The 22,177-nt window shown below is 43.8% G+C and overlaps 4 protein-coding genes across 5 annotated transcripts; 1 reads left to right on the top strand and 3 right to left on the bottom strand.

The window, feature by feature from the left end:
* Nucleotides 1–720: 720 nt before the first annotated feature.
* LOC101783439 (protein SET DOMAIN GROUP 40) lies at nt 721–4,424 on the bottom strand. Its single transcript, XM_004957607.3, has 6 exons — nt 4,146–4,424; nt 3,910–4,063; nt 2,262–2,393; nt 2,029–2,169; nt 1,640–1,843; nt 721–1,547 (listed from the first exon to the last, which is right to left on the bottom strand). Exons 1-6 carry the CDS (start codon nt 4,301–4,303, stop codon nt 909–911), a joined length of 1,428 nt encoding a protein of 475 aa, XP_004957664.1. The 5' UTR covers nt 4,304–4,424; the 3' UTR covers nt 721–908.
* Nucleotides 4,425–6,033: 1,609 nt separating this feature from the next.
* LOC101783039 (serine/threonine-protein kinase/endoribonuclease IRE1) lies at nt 6,034–11,291 on the bottom strand. 2 transcript variants are annotated; one of them, XM_004957606.4, is made up of 7 exons: nt 10,748–11,288; nt 10,095–10,308; nt 8,621–10,011; nt 7,954–8,126; nt 7,589–7,835; nt 7,193–7,487; nt 6,034–6,351 (listed from the first exon to the last, which is right to left on the bottom strand). In XM_004957606.4, exons 1-7 carry the CDS (start codon nt 11,095–11,097, stop codon nt 6,205–6,207), a joined length of 2,817 nt encoding a protein of 938 aa, XP_004957663.1. In that variant the 5' UTR covers nt 11,098–11,288; the 3' UTR covers nt 6,034–6,204. The 2 variants fall into 2 exon arrangements, with proteins under 2 accessions (XP_004957663.1, XP_022680120.1); XM_022824385.1 differs by lacking the exon at nt 6,034–6,351 and adding an exon at nt 6,510–7,068 and having other exon boundaries at nt 10,748–11,291.
* A 1,466-nt stretch (nt 11,292–12,757) lies between these two features.
* Nucleotides 12,758–16,243, top strand: LOC101782628. The gene is made up of 6 exons (XM_004957605.2): nt 12,758–13,068; nt 13,794–13,886; nt 14,535–14,670; nt 14,911–15,187; nt 15,327–15,381; nt 15,819–16,243. The coding sequence occupies exons 1-6, from the start codon at nt 12,907–12,909 to the stop codon at nt 15,891–15,893; spliced, it is 798 nt and encodes a 265-aa protein (XP_004957662.1). The 5' UTR covers nt 12,758–12,906; the 3' UTR covers nt 15,894–16,243.
* Nucleotides 16,244–16,706: 463 nt separating this feature from the next.
* On the bottom strand, nt 16,707–20,562 carry LOC101782223 (probable plastid-lipid-associated protein 12, chloroplastic). The gene is made up of 11 exons (XM_004957604.2): nt 20,181–20,562; nt 20,036–20,089; nt 19,399–19,473; nt 19,138–19,257; nt 18,349–18,540; nt 18,132–18,215; nt 17,959–18,048; nt 17,813–17,866; nt 17,615–17,694; nt 17,120–17,230; nt 16,707–17,017 (listed from the first exon to the last, which is right to left on the bottom strand). The coding sequence occupies exons 1-9, from the start codon at nt 20,445–20,447 to the stop codon at nt 17,668–17,670; spliced, it is 963 nt and encodes a 320-aa protein (XP_004957661.2). The 5' UTR covers nt 20,448–20,562; the 3' UTR covers nt 16,707–17,017; nt 17,120–17,230; nt 17,615–17,667.
* Between the last annotated feature and the right edge of the window lie 1,615 nt (nt 20,563–22,177).

Genomic DNA, 22,177 nt, shown 5'->3' with positions numbered 1-22,177 from the left:
TCTCCATCTTCAATGCCCGCTCAATGATGCGACAAGAGCATGGGCTGTCTTCCTCTGATTCTGAGTAGAGTAGAGTAGGTCCAGAGCTTCCTCCGCGGCATGTAAAGGAGCCGGTGAGCTATGATAGGCTTTGATGGTAGGTTGCAGGTTGAGATGACCGGACGTCGCCGGCAAGTGGTGGGGTTGGCTTTGTGGATACGGTGGAGCTTGGCCCCCGCCGGCGTGATGCCGAGCGGCGTGGGTTGCTCGGCAGGCTCCGCGGTCATGTCTCTCCCCTCGTGAGTCAAAGGTGTGCACAGTGCGCGTCTGGAATCGTACTATCACTCTCCAGGCGAGATGCATGCGAGCAACGCTGTTTTTCTAGTCCAGTACATACAGGGAGAAAATGTAAGCTGTTCCCCCACCCAGCCGTTTCAGTTTGAGTGTCGTACCACGCTCTGTTTCGAACTTGGTGTATGCAACATCTTTCGTAGGTCGAATATTTCTCCCAACTTTCGTACGTAGGTTGTCCTTCATAATCTTCCGTTAAGATGAGCATTAATCGAACAAGAGTGGAAAACTGTAACGACTATATGGTTCACAAAAGTGGAATAATACTATACGTAGAAATAGAGATAGTGTAACAGCTAATTCTGAGCACAGCTGCCACTGCGAGCTCGATATCTCAGCTTGCTAGGACTCACAGATCACAAGATACGCTCCGACCAAAATGCTGATAAGTTCACCAAGGTTAAAACTGAAACAATGAATAACAGTCAATTTAGCAGTACATTAACTGATCAAAGATCATCTCAACCAATGACATGGCGTTAAAAGCAAGGTTTCAGTTCAGAAAGACAGACACTATATTACAGAATCTAAAGAAAGAAGGGGGGGGAAAACTAATCGTACATGACAGGAGTCCTTGACTATTGCTGGTTTAGTTGCAAGGGAAGTCCATGAACTAAACTTTTGCAGTATGAAATACATTTCTTCAGCGTCTTCTTATAGTTGCATCTCCACTGGACGGCTAGTTCCCATCTTTCCAGAGATCTCAGAAATTGAACCGGGAGTTGACTGTTATCAGAACAATCAAGCTTCAATCGATGATGGAAATGGAGGAACACAGCAAACTCCTGCTCAAAACCTGACTGCTTGACATCTGTTCTGCAGTTGGTACTGTTCTGTATTTTGCGTAAGAAGACAAGCAGACTTTCATCGAATTCAACAGTAGTAGGTAATTGTTGTAAAGTTCCTTCGCATTTGCTGATTAACCATTTCATAATCTCCACCTCATTTTCAGTCGAAAGGATTGATCCAGAGTAAATCTGATGACTGACAGCCTTTCTACGGTTTGTGGGAGTTGCCCACAGCCTTAATGCACACAACAGTGCAAATGAGGGGTGTCCATTTGTATGAATATATAGAGAATCTTTTGGCCAAGTTCCGATTGAGTAAATATCCACATCTAATTGGATGAAAGTTTTCTCATTAGGGTTCTCACTCAAAAGAAAACCATAGTGTTCAAGAAGTTCCAAGTTTGTGTATGTCCCGTAACCAAGGAGGACCTGTACAAAATGGCATAAGTGCATAAAAAGCAGAGACACCAAAAGAAAAAAGAAGCAAGATAATGTTATATTGGCAAAGAATAAAAACAAACCTGCTCTCCCTTTTTATAATTTTTTCTGGCATACAAACAATAGGCATTAGAATCTTCATACCCGCCATCTGTTAATCTCTCAACTTCAGCTATATCTTCTTCCTCAAATGAAGCATCATCAGGAGCAGCATAGTTAAACAGATCACCCACAGGGCATAGGCAACCAGCTTCATCCCATGCAATATGTAATGTGCGCGAAGACACCTTAATGTAGGAAAAATGAAACTTTAGAAAACAAACAAGTACAATATAGAAAACATTTAGGGCTAAATAACCTATATAGAAACTTGAGTTAGTATGAATTTCACATTGTAACTAAACCAACAGACAAAGCTAGCATACCATATTTGAAAATAACAAAAACAAACTGAGAATAAAAACAACTATACCGTTGCAAACGCCCAGAGCCACGATTTAAACATCAGAAGCTTAGGTTTAAATTCCAATTCTTTCATCAGGGGCGTCGCATCTTCCCAGTCTGATTTTATGGCACTATTAGCCTTTTGTGCAACCCAAATGGCATCATCAACCTGGTAACAAAAAAGTTACTGGATGCTTTTGGAGTGTATAGGCAAGGATAATGGGGAACAGAGAATTTGTTGACAGATCTACCGAGCTATACTTGGAGAGCTTCAACTTCAAAATCATTGAAGGTAGCCAAGATAGTGTAGTAGCTGGGCAGCTGAGACAGATAGATATACCAGACGGAATTCCTCCCTTTCCCCACTTCAGCCAATAAGCACACAATCAATATCTGTAATATATTATAAAGAGAAGGTCAGTAAGCACTAAGATGAATGCTCAAGAAGACATAACAAGGAAAACAAGAATGTTCTATACTGGCACTTGGAAAACAAAAACAGAAACACCAGTATACCATACCAGTAAAGATAATTGTACAATTTGCTAGTGATAAAACCAGAATATTTTAGTTAGCATTTAGTTTGATTACATAAGCAAAAGGGGTGCTATAAGTTTGCAAATCAAGCATACCAACCGTGTCCAAAGCAACAAACTGTATAGCACAAACAAAACTTGCACAGAAACTTTGCCCGAATTCATGGTGTGGTGGCACAAATACTATTACACTACAGCAATATTGTGCTCAACAATCCTTAGGGATGCAGGTTTTTCTGGGTCGCCCCAGTGACCCAATACCCAAAACAAAAACTCTGGTGTAATTACCCACCGGGCTGACCCACTGAAAATCCGGTGTCAAATAGTGCTAGGCACTCTGGGTCGATGGGTAGCCCATTTCCAACTCGAGCGACGGTGGCACTGCCTCGCCTGCCGCCGGTGTCGCGCCGCCCGTTGTACACAGCAGCTTGGCGCCTCCCACACCACTCCCCACTATCAAGGGCTCCACTATAGCCCCTCGCGCACGCTCCTGAGTCAACGGAGCCGAAGAGATCGGGAGACAAGCTGACTAGCTGAGGCGGCTCAGGGCTCCTGCGCCGGGCGGAGATTTGGATGCGCCCGCCGCTGGGTTGCTGCTGAGTGCTTGAGCAGGGAGCAGGTGAAGATCCGGGTAGTTTGCAATGACCCTAAACCTGCCTTCTTTCGTTTGTTTGAGAAAAAGCTCGGTCTTCACTCTTCTAGTACCAGTGATTACGTGCTTCCTGATCCAAATCTTCTTTCCAGGTTCAACTAGTTGTGGATTTAATTGCTGAGTTGTACCCTGATCCAAATGCTGAAGTCTTGTTCAGTTTGGTTCAGAGAGACTTGATAGTTTTTCAGTCTCAGGGCGAAGCAATTTTGGATTGGTTCAGTTTCAGAAACTTCAGAGGATGATTTAAAACTCCAATCGTTTTTGTATTGGTAATTTGGCATGGTGGGTTCGTGCGAGTTCTAGGTAATTTGCACAGAGTGGAATTTAATCTTGTCAAATTTGGTTGCCCATCTTGTCCTAAAGCTGCAGAGCTTGTTTTATGCATATCAGAAGCAGCAGTTCTTGTTCAGTTGTTCTCATGCATTTCAGAAAGCAGCAAAGCACTGGCAGCACAATTAATAGTGTTTTTTGGGTAACCCAATGGCTTTTTGGTTACCTTGTGCTTTTTTTTGGGTCAACCCATTACCCATAATTTTCCAATTGGGTTCAGTGGGTTGGGCACTGGTTGACCCAAAACTGACCCAGTTGCATCGCTACCAATCCTAGTCACTACTTATCCCCAATTCCTAATAACATCACCGGCAGCTTCACTAGAGCATGTACTACGACATCAGTTGAAGAAAGAAAATACAAACTAGGACGCCCAAGAAACGATGTTTACCTGCACAGAGGAGAGGTGGGGCCGGTGGGCGCTGATGCAGGCGGCGACCCTGGGGTCGTCGGCCGTGACGCGGTCGCTCGTGAGCAGCGCGGCGCGGGGCACGCGCAGCACCAACTCGCCGCGCCGCAGGTCGCGCGCCGCCGCGAGGCCCCTCCTGAGGCGGAAGCAAGGCAAATGCGGTGAGGCGAGCACAGGGAGACCAAGAACTGCGAGCGGATGGGGGGCTGGGGTTTTACCCGCCGGCGTCGGGGAAGTCGGCGACGACGAGGGAGCGGCCGATGCAGGAGGACGGCGCAGAGTAGGAGGCGGCGGCTGCGGAGGCGGATGAAGGGAACGGCGGAGGCGGCGAGTCGGAGACGCCCAGCTCGGCCGCCCACCGGAGGAGCGCCTCCATCGTCGGCGGCCGCCTTGGGTTTACGCCCTGTCCTTAGCGAAGGGTTTACGCCATCACAACTACGGGAAGTCGCGACCTTGACATGTTCGCTCGGAAAATTCAGAAGTTCGGATGCCCATTTCCTGTACTTTCTGTTTTACATTTAATCATTGTCAAAATCATTTATCACCTAAATTTTATATTTAGAATTCAAAATTAAAATTTAAATCATTATTAAAATCTTTGTCCAAAAATTAACTTGAATTATTTAAGATTCGCTACCATCACACATCCATAGTTGTATAATAAACTTACTTTTTTAATTCTTGACAGATTATCACTATATCTCCACAGTTTAAACCATACACAATGTGTATTACAACTTAGAAGTGATGTAAAAAAGATGAGAATGTATATTAGAAGTGATTCACAAAAGAGGAGAGAGGATTGTAGCATCACTCTCATCATGATAGGCGATATAGATCCGAGTGATGCTAAAAATATATAGAGCAAAACAAATTCTCGTGCATGTACCCATTTAGTTAATAATTATTGTTACAGTGAAAAAAAGTGTACTTCACTACAGTCTCATTTAATTCACGTGGCCAGACATTGAGGACTCGTTTGATAGCCCGGACGGAGGTTGGGCCAAGCCTAGCTAATGCAACCAACTGTGTTTGCTAGCCTGATCGGCCTCATGAGCCTGACCTGTGCGATGCAAAAGAGGCTCGCCAGTTTGCACCGCGTGGAACGTCAAAATCGGTCGTTCCACGCGGTGCAAGCTCGATGGCCTCGTTGCGGTGACCCCTGATTTTCTCGTCATGCACCAAAACACGCTCACCCTCCTCTGTTCTTCGCCACCGCCTCCTTTGCCGGTTCCCCTTCACCCGCGTTCGACTAGCAGAGCATGGCGGGGAGCAGCTACGGGAGGGAGGAGAGGGCAAAGGTGAGGCCACGACCGTTGAAGCGGTGGAGCAGGGCAGCATCTGCATCTCTCCGACGTTGGCAGCGGCGCCATGCTCGCAGGCTATCTCTATCTCATTCCCATGCTCGGCGCCTCTTCTCTGTTCCTATTGCTGGCCCACCCGCCATGCCCACCATTGAGCGCACGTGAGCACCTCCGTCATGCGGGATCGGCTCGATGAGCGGTAGCAGCACGATGATGGGGAGGCCATGCGGGCCCGCGGCTCCATCCCAACAGCCAGGGCCCGCGGCTCCATCCCAACAGCCAGCGCCCGCGGCCTCGTCCCCCGAGCAACGCTCCACCTCCACTATGGCAATCTCCAGCGAGGGATGCAGCCAAGCGGTGGCGGTGAGGGTGAGCAGCCGAGCTGTAGCGACATCGAGGCGAAGTTGCGGTGGCGCTGCCACGCGTGCGGGAAGAGGCGTGGTGGAAGAAGGGCGCGACGGCTGAAGACTGTGGTAACTCTATCACTTCCTCAATGCAAAAGTAAATCCATTTTATTGTGCAGCCCATCAAACCAAACTCCCAACCTAACCAACCATGAGGTACGGATTTGCCAAACGCGTCCTGAGAACCCATCTTGATCCTACAAGTGCAGCTGGCCTTATATCCCACGGACAGTGCCATTCCAAGTCGAACAGTCGACCTAGCGAGTCTTGCTCAAATGGCAGGATTAAATGAGTTTATCTCAAGTTAAGAATTCCGGGCGTTAGTTTCTAAATAACATGGTTTTACAGATGGTTTCCACCCAACAAAATTCAACAACCTGAGTTCCCATGAGCCATCGTGAACAGCAAGTATAACTTCCATTTATAGGCAACAGTGTTCTATGCTACATAATGTACAGATTGAGCTCTTTTATTCTATGATAATATGGTACAAATATCACATGTACATACAACTTTGGCTACATCAGTGTTAGTTTGTAAAATAAGGAATGGGCAATCCCCACCAACAGCTATACCGAGCTTCCATTGAAATATTTACTGAAAGCTTCCTCTTCCTTGCAATGCACCCACATGACCTTGTACACCTCAATTAGCAGCTTTGGAAATCGGCTTGCAAAGTAGCGGTCGAACCCCTCTGGCAGTGACCCAAGTATGGCCTGGAATTCATATTCATCAATTGGTGTTGCCTTATGAGAACAAAACAAAGCTTGACTCGACTGGCAAGCAAAACAATTTGTAATAGAAAACATAGTTTTATCTAAAAACTTGCCATAAGATTTCTCCAAATATGAGAGGGAAGAAAAGGGTGATGGTAGCCTAGTATTCTTAATTCATACAAAATCCCTAAAGCAGTGCCCTCCTATCATAAAACTGATGATAGTCAAACATCTTGCCACCTCTGGCAGGCTACTTCAGATCTATGTGTAATGCCATGTAAGTGAAGTTTAAAATACCAAGAAAAATATGTAATTTATCAGGTTCAACCTTGGGTTTAGCTCCCTTGTATGATGAATGTAGGTGTCAATGTACCATACTTAGGTATGACAGAACTAGTATTTCCTTCTCCAAATTTTAATAACACTGGCAACATAAATCTAGATTTTGTACTTTACAACTGAACCTTTGCACTACCTATTCTATACATTCACTTATGCAAAGCAAAACATTTCTAGGCAGAAAATAGGATGGGATAACTACCATGAAGAAATCAGAAATGTACTAAACATAGTTAAAATGGCATTTCAAAGCAAGCTAATTCACCATAGTTTGTTCACCTAATAGTTTATCCTTCATTATACAAATTCTCTCCATTATTCATTTACAACCTTCTGTCTCTTGCATGTTCTTTGGCCTGCGGTTGAGATGGTGGAAATCTAACCAAAAAGTACCAGGTAGTGCATGCAGCCATTGCTAATTAGGTCAACTAATCGATAATTTAATTGCATCCATAAATCAAAAGACAAAATCAAACACAGTAACAAGTGCATTCCAACGAACCTTGACATCATCTGAAAGTTCTCTGTAATGGCCTGATTTATTTCTGATATACCTCAGAAGATCACGAATGGACTCAAAGTTATATTTTCTATAACGCCCCATGTCTGTAACCAAAGCAGCATCGAATTTATCTCCCCATTTTCCACCAAACGCCACAGGTCCTACGCCTTCCAGGGCATTTATGAGGTCAGTTTCACTGGTTTTCTCAATTCTGTCACTGGTATCCCTTAGAAACGAAAGGCGCAATTCAGGGCTCCAGAATAGAGGATGATGCATCACATATACTGCCGTTGGTCTGTTAATGTTATAAAAAGTCAGTTCAGTAAAATCAAGAAGACAGATACATAGTCTACAAAAATCAGGGAAGGTTAGACTGCACAGGACCTTAGTTCTTACCTCATCTCTGGATTTGGATGTAACAATTGAGAAATAAGATGTACTGCTTCTGGTATGTAGTCCACCACAAAAAGATCAAAACAATTGTTTACAATGTTCCTATCCCGTTCATAGTACTCACCAAAAGGATGCTTCCCTTTAGTGATACAATAGAAAATAAGGCAGCCCAAACTAAACAGATCCATTGCGCGAGTTTGACGACCATGACAAAGCTGTTCAGGTGCTTGCCAGCCAGAGCTTCCAATTCCTGCAGTACACAATCAAGGATTAAACTGCTAGCTAAGAACTGTGTTTAAGAAATGCCATAAACAACATACAGAATGTATTTCCTAACTGTGCAACTTTGCATGGGGAAATCTCCTTACCTGTGCCATGATGGCTAACAGAAGTCATGTCATCTTGCAGGCGCTTACTGATACCCATATCAGAAAGCTTTGCTCTAATAGGTCCATCTGCGCTTATTAAGACATTCTGAGGCTTCAAATCACGGTGTATAATTCCCAAGTTATGCAAATGTGCAAGACCAGCAACTACATCTCTGCATAAGAAAAATCACAAAATTCAGCGACACCTACAAGCTACAGGTACGCATCATAGAATGCCCCACCCAACATAACAATAAGAAGACGCAAAATTACAGGTTCATGGTGTTCCAAATAGAATGTGGCGGAAGTATAATTATGAAGAGGGCATCATCTGTTTCTAACTGAGGAGTACAACATCTGTCTCAGAGTCAAAACACACACAGAAAAAAAAAATGCTTTTTACTCATTTAGACTAACATTGGTTAAAAAAAACTTGACTATTTAGACTCCACAATAAGATCAGCACACAGCACAACAATACAAACTATTGCAACTGTTTGAAAACTGGACCTGATCCTTTTAGGATGCATTCATTAAATAAATATAGGCACTATAAATCGAGAAGGAAATGGTGCTGAATTATTACACATAAGTATACGGCAACATAAAACATAATCAACACCACTAGCGACAAGCAAAACTGCATAATGGGAGACCATTCGCATACCTCATCAGCTTTAGGAGTTGTGCCGAAGGAAGCCCATCCTGCATCCACAACTCCACGTCTACTCCTTTCACATTTGAAAACTTTGACTTGATGCTGATACTAACTTCAATATTAGCAATAGATTCTCCGGAAGATAATGAGGACTGTTTTTGGATTAGATCAGCCAAGCTGCACTGGCACCTCTCAAGGGAGATATAAACAAAATCGTTGTCATGCTCACAACCATATAGTCTGACAATATTAGGATCCCGGTCAGATATAATAAGATTCTGAGTCTCCTTTTCAGCTATATCATTGTGGGAATGCAGTAGACGTTTCACAGCAACTTGACGACCATCATAAGATCCTTCAAAAACAACTGTGCCATTGCTCCCTCTACCAATTTCTTTATTGGACACAAAGAGTTTACCAATCTGACGACCATCAAGGCCACCTGTAATCCCCTTATCTGTTACTGCAGAATTTTCCCTAACTGGTGCCTCCATTGACCCACCAGTTTCATTGCTCTCCTTGTCAGATGCTGATAATGTCTCATGGCCATTGACAAGCCCATCTTTCTTCCGTGTTTTTCTTCTCTTATTAGGAGTTCCCTCTGACCTGCCTCTAATGTCAACCGGTTTCTTTTCACGCATGAATGGCCTCATAAGCTGAATAACGAACTGCCTACATGTCTTGTTTGCAGACATCAAGCTGAACAGATAACCTATGACCAGAAATATGGGGAACAGGGGGAAAAACCATCTATAAGTGTTCCTAGTGGGCATGTTGGTAGCTTTAGGATCAGGAGAGATGAAATGAGATCGAGCATCATCATGGGTTTGATTTTGAGCATCATCCAAGACAAAGTTTGACTTGCCAGAAACTTTTGGTAGCTTCCTTGAGGTTTGAAGTGATTTCAGAGTATCAGTACCATCCCTGGAGATTATTGGGGTCTCATCTCTCAAAATAATTGCATTAGCTGAATCTGAATCAGGTAAAGCAAGTGGCAAACCCTCAGTTCTAATGCACGGAATATCTCCTCGCAGGCAGGATGACTGATCAAGCATGTCAGGGTGGCTGTATTTCATATAGTAATTTGCAGTGAAAGAAGTTCTCGTCCAGTTAAATAAATGCTTGCCAAGATCTGATGCACTTAGAGAATAGTCAGTTCTCACAACCACTATGATATTATCACTGTCATCACTAGTTCGAGCATTTAACTTGGGTGGTGCTCCTTCAACCCCTGGTCCTTCCAATTCATTCAAGGGAGCTGGAATGCTGCGCTTGTAAATAATCTCACCATTGTCAGCATCAACTACAAAAACGGTTGAAGCTTTTGATCCAACAGTAACAACAGAATCCCGTATGTATGGACTTCTGGCAACAAATTCCTCCAGTTTCCACGGAAGCATCTGCAGGAATAGACACACAGATGAGAAAAGATATGTTTGTACAAGGAGGATTTCAGAAAAGCAATGTGCCTGAGAAAACATACCACGTTGTTCCCATTATAAACTTCCCAAAGTTCAGTCCCATTCCCATTCATGTTCTCATTCCCGTTCAAAGGATATATGAGGTAATTCAGACCAGACTCGGCGGTAGTAATATGATCTGAAAGTGGAGGCCCTGTGGAGATCTCCCAGAGAGGAGACTGTGACGACCGGTCCACAAGCTGAATTGTGCCGTTGTCGTAAAACTGAAGCACGGAGCTGTTCACAGACACAATCAAAAGTAATTCCTGTCAATCAATCAGACCTATCAACGAAACATAACTCACATGCCTCCTTCCACGCCAGAGGCCCCAAAATTATCCCAATATTTATATAAACATCAGTGAGGTAACCTCAGTCCCACAAGTACTATGGTGCAGAAGCAGTGTCTACATTACAAGAAACCTAATCAGCAAGACTTGCTCCATAGCAGCACGAAACAAGAAGAGGCCCAAGACGCTTCTACTTTTGGCAGATAAACCAAGGAAGCCCCCTTCACTACAAGAAACCTCATGCTATTAGCTACATTTCGTTCGCTGTATAACTAAAAAAACTCAAGCGCGGAGGCACCAATTCCGCCAAGAAGCGGCAACCGCGCACAAGGCAAACCCACACCACAGCCACAATGGGGACAGGGGAGGGAGACCACGATGCTCACCGGGGTTCGGCCTCCGCCTCGCCGCTCACCGCGCGAGCCGGCTCGTGGCGCGGGGGCTTCGGCACGACGAAGAGCTCACGGAGACTCTGCTTCTTCGGCGCCGCCGGCGCGACGACCTCGGTGGAGCGCGCCCCCGCGGCGGCGATCTCCGTGGAGCGCGACGCCGCGGCGGCCCCATCGTCCTCCGGACCAGCTACTCCAGGGAGCGCGAGGCGGGACGGCGGCCCGGGGAGCGCGGGGGGCGGGGGCGGGTGGTGCGGCGGGAGGTGCGCGGCGCCGCCGTCGTCCACGCGGAAGGCGAGCCCCACGAGGAGGACGAGCGGGACGAGGACCCGGCGGAGCGACCTCATCGTCGTCGGCGGCGGGGCATGCTAGGGCTTGTTCGGGGGGAGAGGTGGGGTCCGGAACTCCGGATCTGGCCGGAGATGGACTCTGTGGATTGCTTCGCGAGAAAGGGTCGAAGGGGACGGGAGGAGGCTTCTCGAAGCGGTTCGTTTTTTTTTTCTTGGCCGCCGCGGTTGGCAGTCAAAGCGATGGGTTTGCGAGCACGAGGAAGATAGCGGCGGCGGCGGATATGCTGCGCCGCGTACGCGCTATTATAAATCTAGATTTTAGCTTAATTTCTCTGCCCAATTATTTATGACTAATCAATGATCAACTATAGTAAAACAAAGTAGCGGAGAGATATGACAGAAGTGCCGGTATAAGTAGTTACCGCTTGTATTGTGGTAGACTAAAGAGTGAAAGGATATGCCGGTTCAATTTCTCGTATGTGTTTATAGGTGTAGGATTACGTGCGTATATTTATAGTTGAATGTACGTGCATTTATACGCTGTGTTTAGATAAAAAAAAGAGTGCTATGAATCGGTAGTATGATGGTATGGTCCTTTCTCCTTATTATTCTTTTTTATATCATGATTATTGGGACTATGTAAACTACATATCTTTTTTTAATGATGTTATTTTGTCTCATAAATTGAGTTATTACATTCTTGAGCAACAATTTGCTCAACACGCACGGGGTGACGCAACTGCCACAGTGTCGAATGCTTTGTTCGCTTTGCTAGTCGAGTAAGTTCATGCGCTGCACCATCTTCAATGCCAGTAATCTACTTTCCCCTTAACTGAACTTCCTTTATAATGAAGTGTAAACGAAACTTAAGACCACCTTTATTTTGGAGCATCGCCATCAAGAGACTTACAATTAGTCTCCAAGACCGCCTTCTCATTGCACCATTTAGTTGCGCCCCTCTCTACATGCTAAGATCTTAACTTCCTCCGCATTGTTTCCATGCACGAAGTACTCTAAGGCTGTGAGTTCTATTGCACCCTGTTCATTGTGAATAACTATTTTAACTCCTGCTTCACCACTTGATCCAAATTAGTAGTTGGCAGTTTCCATTTATCTGTTGGCTCTGCTTTCTTACCCTGCTTCTTCAGTTTTAATGTATCATTGACCAACCGCTTCCCTTCTGGATCAAAGGAACTATTATGCTTGATTACACATAGTTCCTCCCAATACTTGTATAATGGTGTACTTTCACAATTCTATTTGGAATGTTTAGTTCCATACCATTTCTCATCACAATTCACAACACTAGTGGCGCCGTCAAAAAAACTAATGGAGTTATTTGGTTGGCTAGCAGGATGTGGTAGCCATAGCGTTTCTCCTGGTTCTTTTTCTTGCCACGGATGCGGCAGAGGTACGGCCAGCAAGCAAACACGCTCTCAATATTGTTAACTAGTCAGCGTGTAATAAGTGCTTATGATCAACTTTCGATGTAAATACATTTGCATTTAAGACAATCTTTATAATAAATCATGCAAAGGTTTAGAATCAAGATTACTACCCCCGTCACTTTTATGACGTTTTGGACAACAAAATTGAACTATATACCTGCGAGTCAAAAAAAAGATGTCCGAAACGACATGTAATTTGGCCGGAGAGGGAGTTCTCTCTAAAAAGTAAAAAGAAGGGGATAGAATGGCCTTTTGGGCCTCTAACGGGCCGGACCCAGCTATCAGCCACAACCCAAACAGCCATTCCTCTCCCTCCTCTCGCGGAGCGCCACCGCAACACCTCCGGCCGTCCTCCCGTCCTGTCGTAAACACCAGCCTCCGCCGCCGCCGTCGTTGAGGACCGCCGTACCCTGCCACGATGAATTGCATCAAGTCGGCTCTACTCTCCGGCCACCGCCCGCACCCCCTCACGGCGTCTGCGGTGGCGGCGGCGGCCCCGCAGCATCAGCAGGTGGGGGGCGCCGCGTCGTTCCACTCCACCCCCGTCCTACAGCGGAAGCGCAAGACGCAGTGGCACAACGTAATCCCGCCTGCATCCGTCGCCCCTTCTCTTGTGATGTATTATTAGCAGGCCCTCGTTTTCATTGCTGAAAAAAAGATGTCTCCTTTTGTTTGATCCGACCGTGATTGGTATCTGGCCGGGAATCTGTTTGATGAAATGCCTGTAGAACCAGGTCTGCGGCACCATTGATGTGCTTTTATACGCACGCGCTTAGTGGAAATTATCATTCGGGGAAGGATTGGTGTGTTATTGCTCGATCCCTTTGGATCGATTTCGCATTATAAAACTATACTACCGGAAGGTTATTTATACAGCTCTGTACCGGGTGATAGATGCAGAAGTTGGGGATACCTTGCTCGATCTTTGATGCTTGTTAACCTTCTGTTTGTCTGGGTGCTTGTGCACTGTTTTCTGTATTGCTCATTTTGTGCTTGATGCTACATGTAGAACTTGGCCTCCAAATTTCACCAGATTGCTGAGGGCTTGACTGTGGTAAAATTGCACTGTGAATTTTCAAGTCGATTGTTTTTTTCTTGATGTTATGCATGTGAAACTTGGTCAACAGTGCTTAGTTCAGCTGGTTTCTCTGTTCTTTAAGTTTCTATGATATAGCATTGTATCTGGAATTCTGGATAGAAGTTTGTGCTAACTGACTATTCACAATATATGTGGTTCCATATTGCAAAGAAGTTTGTGCTTTGAATGGAGAAAGAATCAACACAATGTATCTTTTGGTTGAACAGAGATTCAACTATTATGCAAAACGTAGGAGGAATAGAGAAAATAAAAGGTCGATGATACGGAATATGTCGGAGTATGCAGAGTACCTCTTCCAGGTCAGTGTAATGAATTGTTTCACATTTTCATGTTATTTTAATATTGATCATTTTCCTGTTGTGTTGGAAACATAAGAGTAGGTAGATTATTAGCTCCCACAAATCCTGTAAGTCTGCTGACCTTTTTATTATTAAAACTATATCAACATATTAATTATTATGTTTTGTCATATTTCTTTGCGAAGTAGAGAGGAAAGAATCCTAAAAAACATTAGAATGGTGTGCTGCCTTCAGAAGCTCTTGCTAGATTCCACAGCAAAGCACAATAATTTCAAATTGGATCCTAAAATGCCAATTGAATCCCTGGGAGATTTTGGAAAACATTAGTGGTTCAGAATCAGCTGTCTGTATTCCTGGAAGATGACTTGGTAGGTTGATGCTTTAGACTCTGAGGCTTTTATGTCTCTAAGGAGTGTGGAATTCAATAGTGATGTGAAATTTGGGATAAAATAAACAGAAACTTCTTATTTTACCCTTTTATTTATCACCCTGTTTTGTTGCTGCTTTCCATTGCTTAAGACATTTGTGTTCATTTTGTTCTTGCTACAAAGTCGGTTTTAGCTTTCAATAACAATGTCTCTCAAATGCTTAATGCAGATATAGAATGTTCTGGTCCATTTATATTTTTATGTTTTTCTTGATGTTCAGAGTTGGCGTGATGAAGACGAGAAAACCGATGCATCTAGTGGACCTTCATGGTTTAGAGGACATCGTTGGGTTAGGAATTCAAACAACAATGGTTTCCGTACACATGATTTTTATTACGGGAATTTCAGAAGCAGAGGTCCCGCACTTTTTTGTTTTCCTATCTTATAAGCATATTTTGATTATTCTTCTCTATAAATCTTAACTCAATTTAAAACTTCTTCTGCCGGCCTTCCATGTCTAACAGTTTTTTTTGGAAATATTACGGATGTATTTAAGTGTGCAAGGCAACTTATGTTATGAAAGTTAGAAATCCTTAAATGACATTACAATGGACCTTGTGAAGTTTAAACGTCATTTGTTTCTTGTCTGGCAACAGGAGGATTTGAATTTTGCACGAGTGATGAGGATGAGGATGAACCAGAGATTCTGTTTCGTGATGCTTTTCGAGACCAGCACACATATTATTGGTCTTTTTCCTCCGATAATTTTCAATGGAGGAACTCCAGACGTGCTCGCTCAGAAAAATCCAGAAAATGGAGTTCTGAAACAGACGATGAGGATGAAGTATCCACTCCATCAGAGGTATCTTTGGCACGGCAAGCTCTGGGATTGAGCACTTCTGGTCCGCTAAAACTTGAAGATGTTAAAAGCGCGTAAGATCTTTGAGCATTTTCATGGCTTTGAGTCCTTTTCCCTTTCTGGCAGAGATTGTGCCATGATAGTGTATAATTTACTTCTTTTTTGAACTGTTCAAGATTATTTCATCATTTTTTTCCTTTCTCATGATACTAGATACCGAGCATGTGCACTTAGATGGCACCCAGATCGCCACAATGGCTCATCTAAGGCAAGTTGTTTGACATCCAAAGTTTATTGTTTAATTGCTTTACAAAATTATGTTCGACTTCTCTTTTTCTCTGAATAATGTGCTGGTACCTGGTAGTCTATGGCACATGTCCTGAGCACACGTGAGGTGCCACTGTCATGTAGGATTGAACTGAACATTAAACAGTATGGCTATATCAATTAGTGCTTAGACAATGTTTTGGACGTTTTTCTTCAATTAGTACATAAGTAATTAACTATTGTTGTTCTATGTACTCCCTCCATCCCAAATTGTAGGTTGTTTTAGCTTTTCTAGGTGCATAATGTTTGCTATGCACCTAGATATAGTGTATGTATAGATGCATAATTATATCTATGAATCTAGAAAAGCTAAAACGGCCTGCAATTTGAAACGGAGGGAGTAGCTAATTAAGCATTTTGTTTTTATTCGATGGACAGGCTACAGCGGAGGAGAAATTCAAGCATTGCAGTGCAGCATACCAGACCTTATGCGATAGTTTGGCTGCTGCATAGATAATTTTGAATGAAGATTGTGCTGCATGAGCCCCTTTCAAACTTGTCTGCAAATTCTGAAGAGTTGCCATGTGCTTGTGGTAGCCCTCACCTCCCCAATCCCAGAAGTCACATTGCTCTTAGCTCTTGGGGGAACTGAGTCAACCCAAAATTGACCAAATAATGGAGTACTGTACCATGTAAAATCTTTCCTCTCAGGGCATTGTTGTATTTTTTTAATGATAGGAAGACATTGTTTATACCACTCATTATTTTATCTTGGCTGAGTAACTATACTGCAATTTAGGTTAGGATGTTTTCGACGGGCTCATATCGTAACAAAGTATATTATCATCGTTGCTGCTGCCGAAGTTCTCGTGGACCACCTGATTTTGGCAATGTTAACATTGCGTTCATTTGTTCAGAACTGGATCCTGTGGGCATTTCTTGTGTGATGTTGTGGGGACATTTCCTGTGTTTGTTTTGATGGGGTTCCAAATTCCAATAGCGTCGTCAGGTTAATATGTGTTGCTGACTTGCTATGCGATCTCAGATACTCAATTCAGACACAATTGTGTAAGATGAGAATGACAAGCAGTTTCAACCCGTTCAATCCTGAAACAGGAGCCCATCGGTAAAAGAGTATAAACATTCTGCCTGTTTTGAGGAGATACACTTTGTTGCCTCGTTGGGTATGTTTCTGGAATTTTCACCGTTTTCAATATTTGTGAGATACATTAGACTACCTTAGGAACTCCACTCTCACTTGGTCTGAAGTTACTAATTCCTTAAGAAACCTGGCCTTGAAGTTTGAACAGGCTTAGACCATCATCATCATCGAAAATACTCAACAGTGATTCCGTATTTCTGAGAAACGTTTTTGAGTACATGTAACCATGCAGATACAGAATAGCACTACTCCGAGTTTTGCTTTACAAGGGTTAGTTGTACACCAATGGACAGTCTTAGAAATCTGAATTATATTGCCCAAACTAACCATATTGATTTTAGGTGCGCTCAACAATTAAAAAATGGAAATAGGCCCACATATCCTTCATTATGGTGTTTACGTTGCATTTGCGATGCGTAAGTGGACTAGCATGTGCTGGTTAAGCCTGGATATCCTTATCTTGCTGTCGATGTACCTGCAAAAGAAAACTCATTCAGACAAGCATTAGTTCTCTGCTATGCATATTTCCTAAATATAACTTGTGTCTTTAGATTTCCGGAAATCATGAATGACGTACAAGATTTCCATGACAAATTCTCCTTTAGTATCCAAGGGAAACTGCACACCACCAACTTGAACAGCTCCTTCATTCATGGACACGCTAAAGGTATTGCTTTTCCCTGTTTTGCTGCATGTCCAATGCAAAGCTCTGAGTCAAAACTGAAAATATAAGTGTGAACTGAAAGCACACTCCATGTAATATTTCACTCGTTTTAATGCAAAACGTTCATTTGTCCTCCCTGTAGTGCACAGTGCAGAGCTTTGTCTTACATTATCGCTCTTACTACAGTAACACTCTGTAAGTATAGCAGACTAGAGTTCTTTCAGTATATAACTATAGAACATAGAAGACACACTGCTTTAACAGTTATAGGTCACACTGCACACGTACAGGAGTGAAGTAAAGACTTCCTTTTCTTCTTTGTTAAGATGGTTGGACAGATGCAATTATGCAAACTACGCTACAAGAAACACACATAACCATTAATTCATGCAGGCTCTACAGACTTACCATATGTTGCCTCTTGCACTGAGGTTGACACCTGGAAAGGGACTCACCGAATTCTACAATTGACCATCTTCTTTAATAATCTAAATGGAAGTCCATTTTACTGTTAGTCATGTGAGGTACCCAAAGCCAATAAGGATACTTCAGTATTGCACTATCACTTTATCATTTTGCAAGGCTTGACTTTGTTCTGAAACTAACCTGAAAGTCCTTGAGACCGGCAGATGCAACAGACGACCAACTTTCACCTTCAGTCTGCACCCAAAGAAAGGCTAAATACCTTCAGGACTCTTAAATGTATGCAAATAAATATTATGAGAATTCAGTTGAGTTAGCACCCTGGCAACCTGTGAACGCCACAGCAGTTGCCATTCTCCAACCAGAATGTCCAGATCAACTTCAGCTCTATTTTGGCTTGAAATAAAATCATCAATGACCTGTCTAGCAAAAAAAAAAAAATTGTACAGAGACCTTTCTTCTTTTGGCATGACAACGGATGATGCAAGATGCAATGACACACCTCTTCTACTCCTGTCCCTGCAGATATAGTTGACAGCAAAGTTTGCCTTGCGTCTGCACTCTTCTGCAGGACAAATGTGGTCCCCTGCACTACAGATTGTTTTGGAAAGACGATGAAATACAAGCATGGAAACTAAATTCATGTCCTTAAAGCTGAATCTATGAACACTCCGATGTTGTCAAGGTAGTAAAACAACATCAAGGTTATAAAATTGTACCTTGTTTCCCCTTGAAATACGTATTTTCCCAGCGTGAGATAAGTATGTTGTGTCAAGCCAACCCTTTGCTTCATCTCCAAGAAGCCTAAATGGCACTGGGTATGGAACTTTGAATGGCAGAAATTTGAAGGTGAATGCTGCTCGGTCAAAACGGAAAAGAATGCGCTTTCCATCCTCAATAGTTGCTTCTGCCTGTTTTTATTTTCAGAAAATGCCTCACTGTAAGGTCATGGAGAAGTGTTATAAGCAATATAAAGTAGCATTCAGCAGTAACATAGAAGCATGCATTATTAGCCATGACATAAAATCAGCAGAATTCTTTTTAGTTAACTGTTAAGGCAGTACAAGGCCTTATCTCCAAACTCTATTTTTATTATTGACAAGATTGATGTAACACTTGGTGAATCTTCAACAATTTGTTAGTGAGTCTTCAAACAGTCTGTTCAAGACTTCAAGACGATGAAATACAAGCATGGAATCTTTCTTCATTTTTATCGGAGTAAAATCAAAGAATAAACGAACTTCCCTAGAACATGATACTACTAAAATATTATCATTGTAATGTAAGCGTGCGTAACGTCCCAGAAAAGCTCTTTATTTAATGCACATACATTATTAATTCCACAAACCAAGCTCCAGAAGGCATAATTAGACACAAGGTAATAACAAATGAATTGGTTGCTTTGGTAATGCAGAAATCACAAAAAGATACAGTATCAGACAGGATGGAACGAAATCTATGAAGCCCGTGCATAGTTAAAACTTGTGTGATATTGACAAAGAAATTACCTCTACTTTCAGATCACCAACTGACTCTGAAAACCTTACAACGTTAACCACCCTTGGATCATCTGTCCGGAGGTAAACTTCCTGGAAGATCCTGAAAGAGTCAACTCCAACAAAAGTCCTCTGCAGGCAATGCGAAATGACAATAATTTTAGTCATGTGTCTAGAGACTGAACAATCCAAAGTTGAAAGAACAGAGAGGCAAATAGTAGATGAAATACTATTATTTTCCCCTGTACAGAAGCAATTGTATTTTTTCTTAACCTGAATAGGGGATGCTGTCCCCGGTCTCGTAGTGAAGATGAGCTGCCAGCTACCTTCAATCAAACTTGAACTTGTCTGCAGAGAAACCATGAAAGGCTAAGAAGGCCAGATTTCCTCTCATGCTTTTGATAAACCTTTTCAGATTTATTGGGTACAAACATGCTAACAGTTTTTCAACTTCTCTTAGTCACTTTTCATGAATTTCGGTAAGAAATACAACACTTCACCAAAGTCACTGCTTTGCTATTCCAGATATTCACTGTCACCTCAATCAAATTCTACCAAGACGAACAATAGTGTGCCGTGCAGTTAAGCTTGTGCAGTTTGCAATATAAATTTCAAGAAATTAAATGATTCATTCTGCCAAAAAAAAAAAGCATACCAAGCTCTTCGCAATGAAGACCCATCTCCATTATATTATTTCTTTAAGGCAGTAAACCTACTAATTTAAACTTAAACTCCAGCATAATTTCTCAGTTCGGCTTCAACTTGAGTAAGAAAGGTTCAAGTCATCTGCATATAATGCCTGAATCTACTGACCAAAACCACCAAGCACCCCCTCAAGCAAGCTAGCTGTGACTAGAACACACTAGATTACAGTGGAGCAGAGCACATAGAAATTGAACGGCACACGCACCGGATCAGGAACGCCTCCCAGGGCCTCGAGGGCCTGCACGGCGCTCTCCACTTCCTGCACACGCGTATCACAGAGAAAGCCGTCAGTAGCACGCCTGGCACGCGGGAGGAGGCTGTCAGTCAAAAGTGAACCGCAGGTTCCTTGCCTGGAGCTGGCGCGGCGCGACGGCGCGACCGCGGCCTTGGACGCCGAGGAGGGCCTCGAGGAGCGCCGCCTCGGGCTCCGCGTACGCCGCCTCCTCGACCGCGACCGGCCGCGCAAAGAGCCGCCCGGCCCTGTGGCGGCGAGGCCGGTACCGGCCCGGCCACCGCGAGCGGAGCGGCGGCGCGCGGGGCGCGCCGAAGCGAGGTGCGGCGGACTGCGGAGGCGGGAGGTGGACGATGCCTCCGGCTGCTGCTGCGGAGGCGGCCATGGCGCGCGCGCGCGCGGTGGGAATCGGGATGGGGGCGCGGCGTTTCGTGGGTGGCTCGCGTGCGCGCTCGCGCTCACGCTTGGCGCGGGTGGTGGCTAGCTGTGATCGAAATCGTTCGTGTCGTGTGGCGACCAGTAGACGAGCGCCACGCGGCGGGAGGGGGGGGGGGGGGTTATCCCCCATTCCTTCCTCGGTTCCTCCTCTCGCATTTCACCAAGCCAGCTACCATGTTCAATCGGTGCTCTCTCTTAACTCTGCTTGTTGCAAGTTGCCGAATCACCACTACTTACCTGGCTGGGAATCTGTTCCAAGAAAATCTGGGGACCCGAATTGCTGATCATGCATGGCTTACATATGGATTTGGATGACTGATTTGGAGGACCTCTTGACTCGATCCAGGTTTGCAAATGCTTGACAAATGAAACCGAACAATATGAGGAAATGAACATTTGAATGTCTTGAGACACGTTGGCATGTCATTGATTAAAATTTCTGCAAGTTAACTTGTGTTGGTATACTAAGTTTTGTTGGTTCAAGAAAACTTGGTCCTTTCATACATGATAGAACATTAGAGGGAGGGACTTCAAGGTGTGCATATGTGGTGTATATATGAAGAAGTGGTTAATGGAAATAATTTAAGAGTGCAAATAGTATGTAAAATAATTCGAAAGCAATAAATTCAACACTATTTCAATTGATTGTACTAATAATCTTTGGCCTAACACCGGATATACTAGGAGCTAGGAGTCTTAAAAGGTCACACAGCTTATGAATTTCTGCAACAAGCTCAGGATATTCTCTATGCCAAGTTTCCAAGGACACGCAGGAACATGCTGACTGTCGACAATGTTGGTCTTGTGCACTGTCATGGTATAAGCCAAGCATGAGGATAATGTATTTGAATCTCTCAGCAGCTTTCTTTTTCTCATTCGTCCAAATTTGGCCACACAATGGCATGTGGGAGACAAGCGTGCAACCGCACGGCATATCTACATCATGTTTCTGATGGTTGATCTTCAGCTTTCTTGATGCCACCCATTCTCAAACTATAGCCATCTGACGCATTGAGGATGCACCTTTTCATTATTCATAAAAGGAAATCAAAGGGGAAAAGTTGCAGTGACCAATTTGCCATACGCTTGGCAACGGTGTGCAAAGCCATGTGGTCAGTGGAGGGGTTCGTTGTAGGTAGTGTGATGGATCGTGGTACACTGGCAACAAGAAGATGATAGGGCGGTGTATTATATACAGAAGAGAAGCCCAAGGAACAGAGTGTGCTAGACATGTAATTGACAGAGTTGGTGAAGGAAGGAGTAAAATTTCAGATTTTGATAGTTCTATATATGCATAGGCCATCATTAAAGTGAACACATATATAATGAGATACTGAGATAGGTACCGATGAGTGGCTTGCATGTATGTGTTTCGGTTTGATGCCATGTTCCGTAGGTGGCGTTGTCCCTTCACGATGATGCGCAGCTTGCTCAATGGGCGATGCCCGCCGGCGTGCGAGTCTTCACCATGTGGCCAAGTGCAATTTGCGTGATGAAGTTTGACTTGTAATGGCCATATCAGAAGTTTTAGAGCTAGAATGTTGGTACTTTCCTACAAGGCCTTGAGCCTTCTAAAACTCCTGAATACCAGCCTTCTGAATATTCCTTGAGCCTCCAATTCCTAGGAGGCTAGAACTAGAACCCATCAGAACAGAGGTGCGCCAAGTGAAAGTGGCT

The sequence above is a fragment of the Setaria italica genome, chromosome II (genome assembly GCF_000263155.2).
Source record: "Setaria italica strain Yugu1 chromosome II, Setaria_italica_v2.0, whole genome shotgun sequence".
Classification (NCBI taxonomy): domain Eukaryota; kingdom Viridiplantae; phylum Streptophyta; class Magnoliopsida; order Poales; family Poaceae; genus Setaria; species Setaria italica.
The sequence above is the reverse complement of the archived record's forward strand: the minus strand, read 5'-3'. Positions and strand labels throughout refer to the sequence as shown.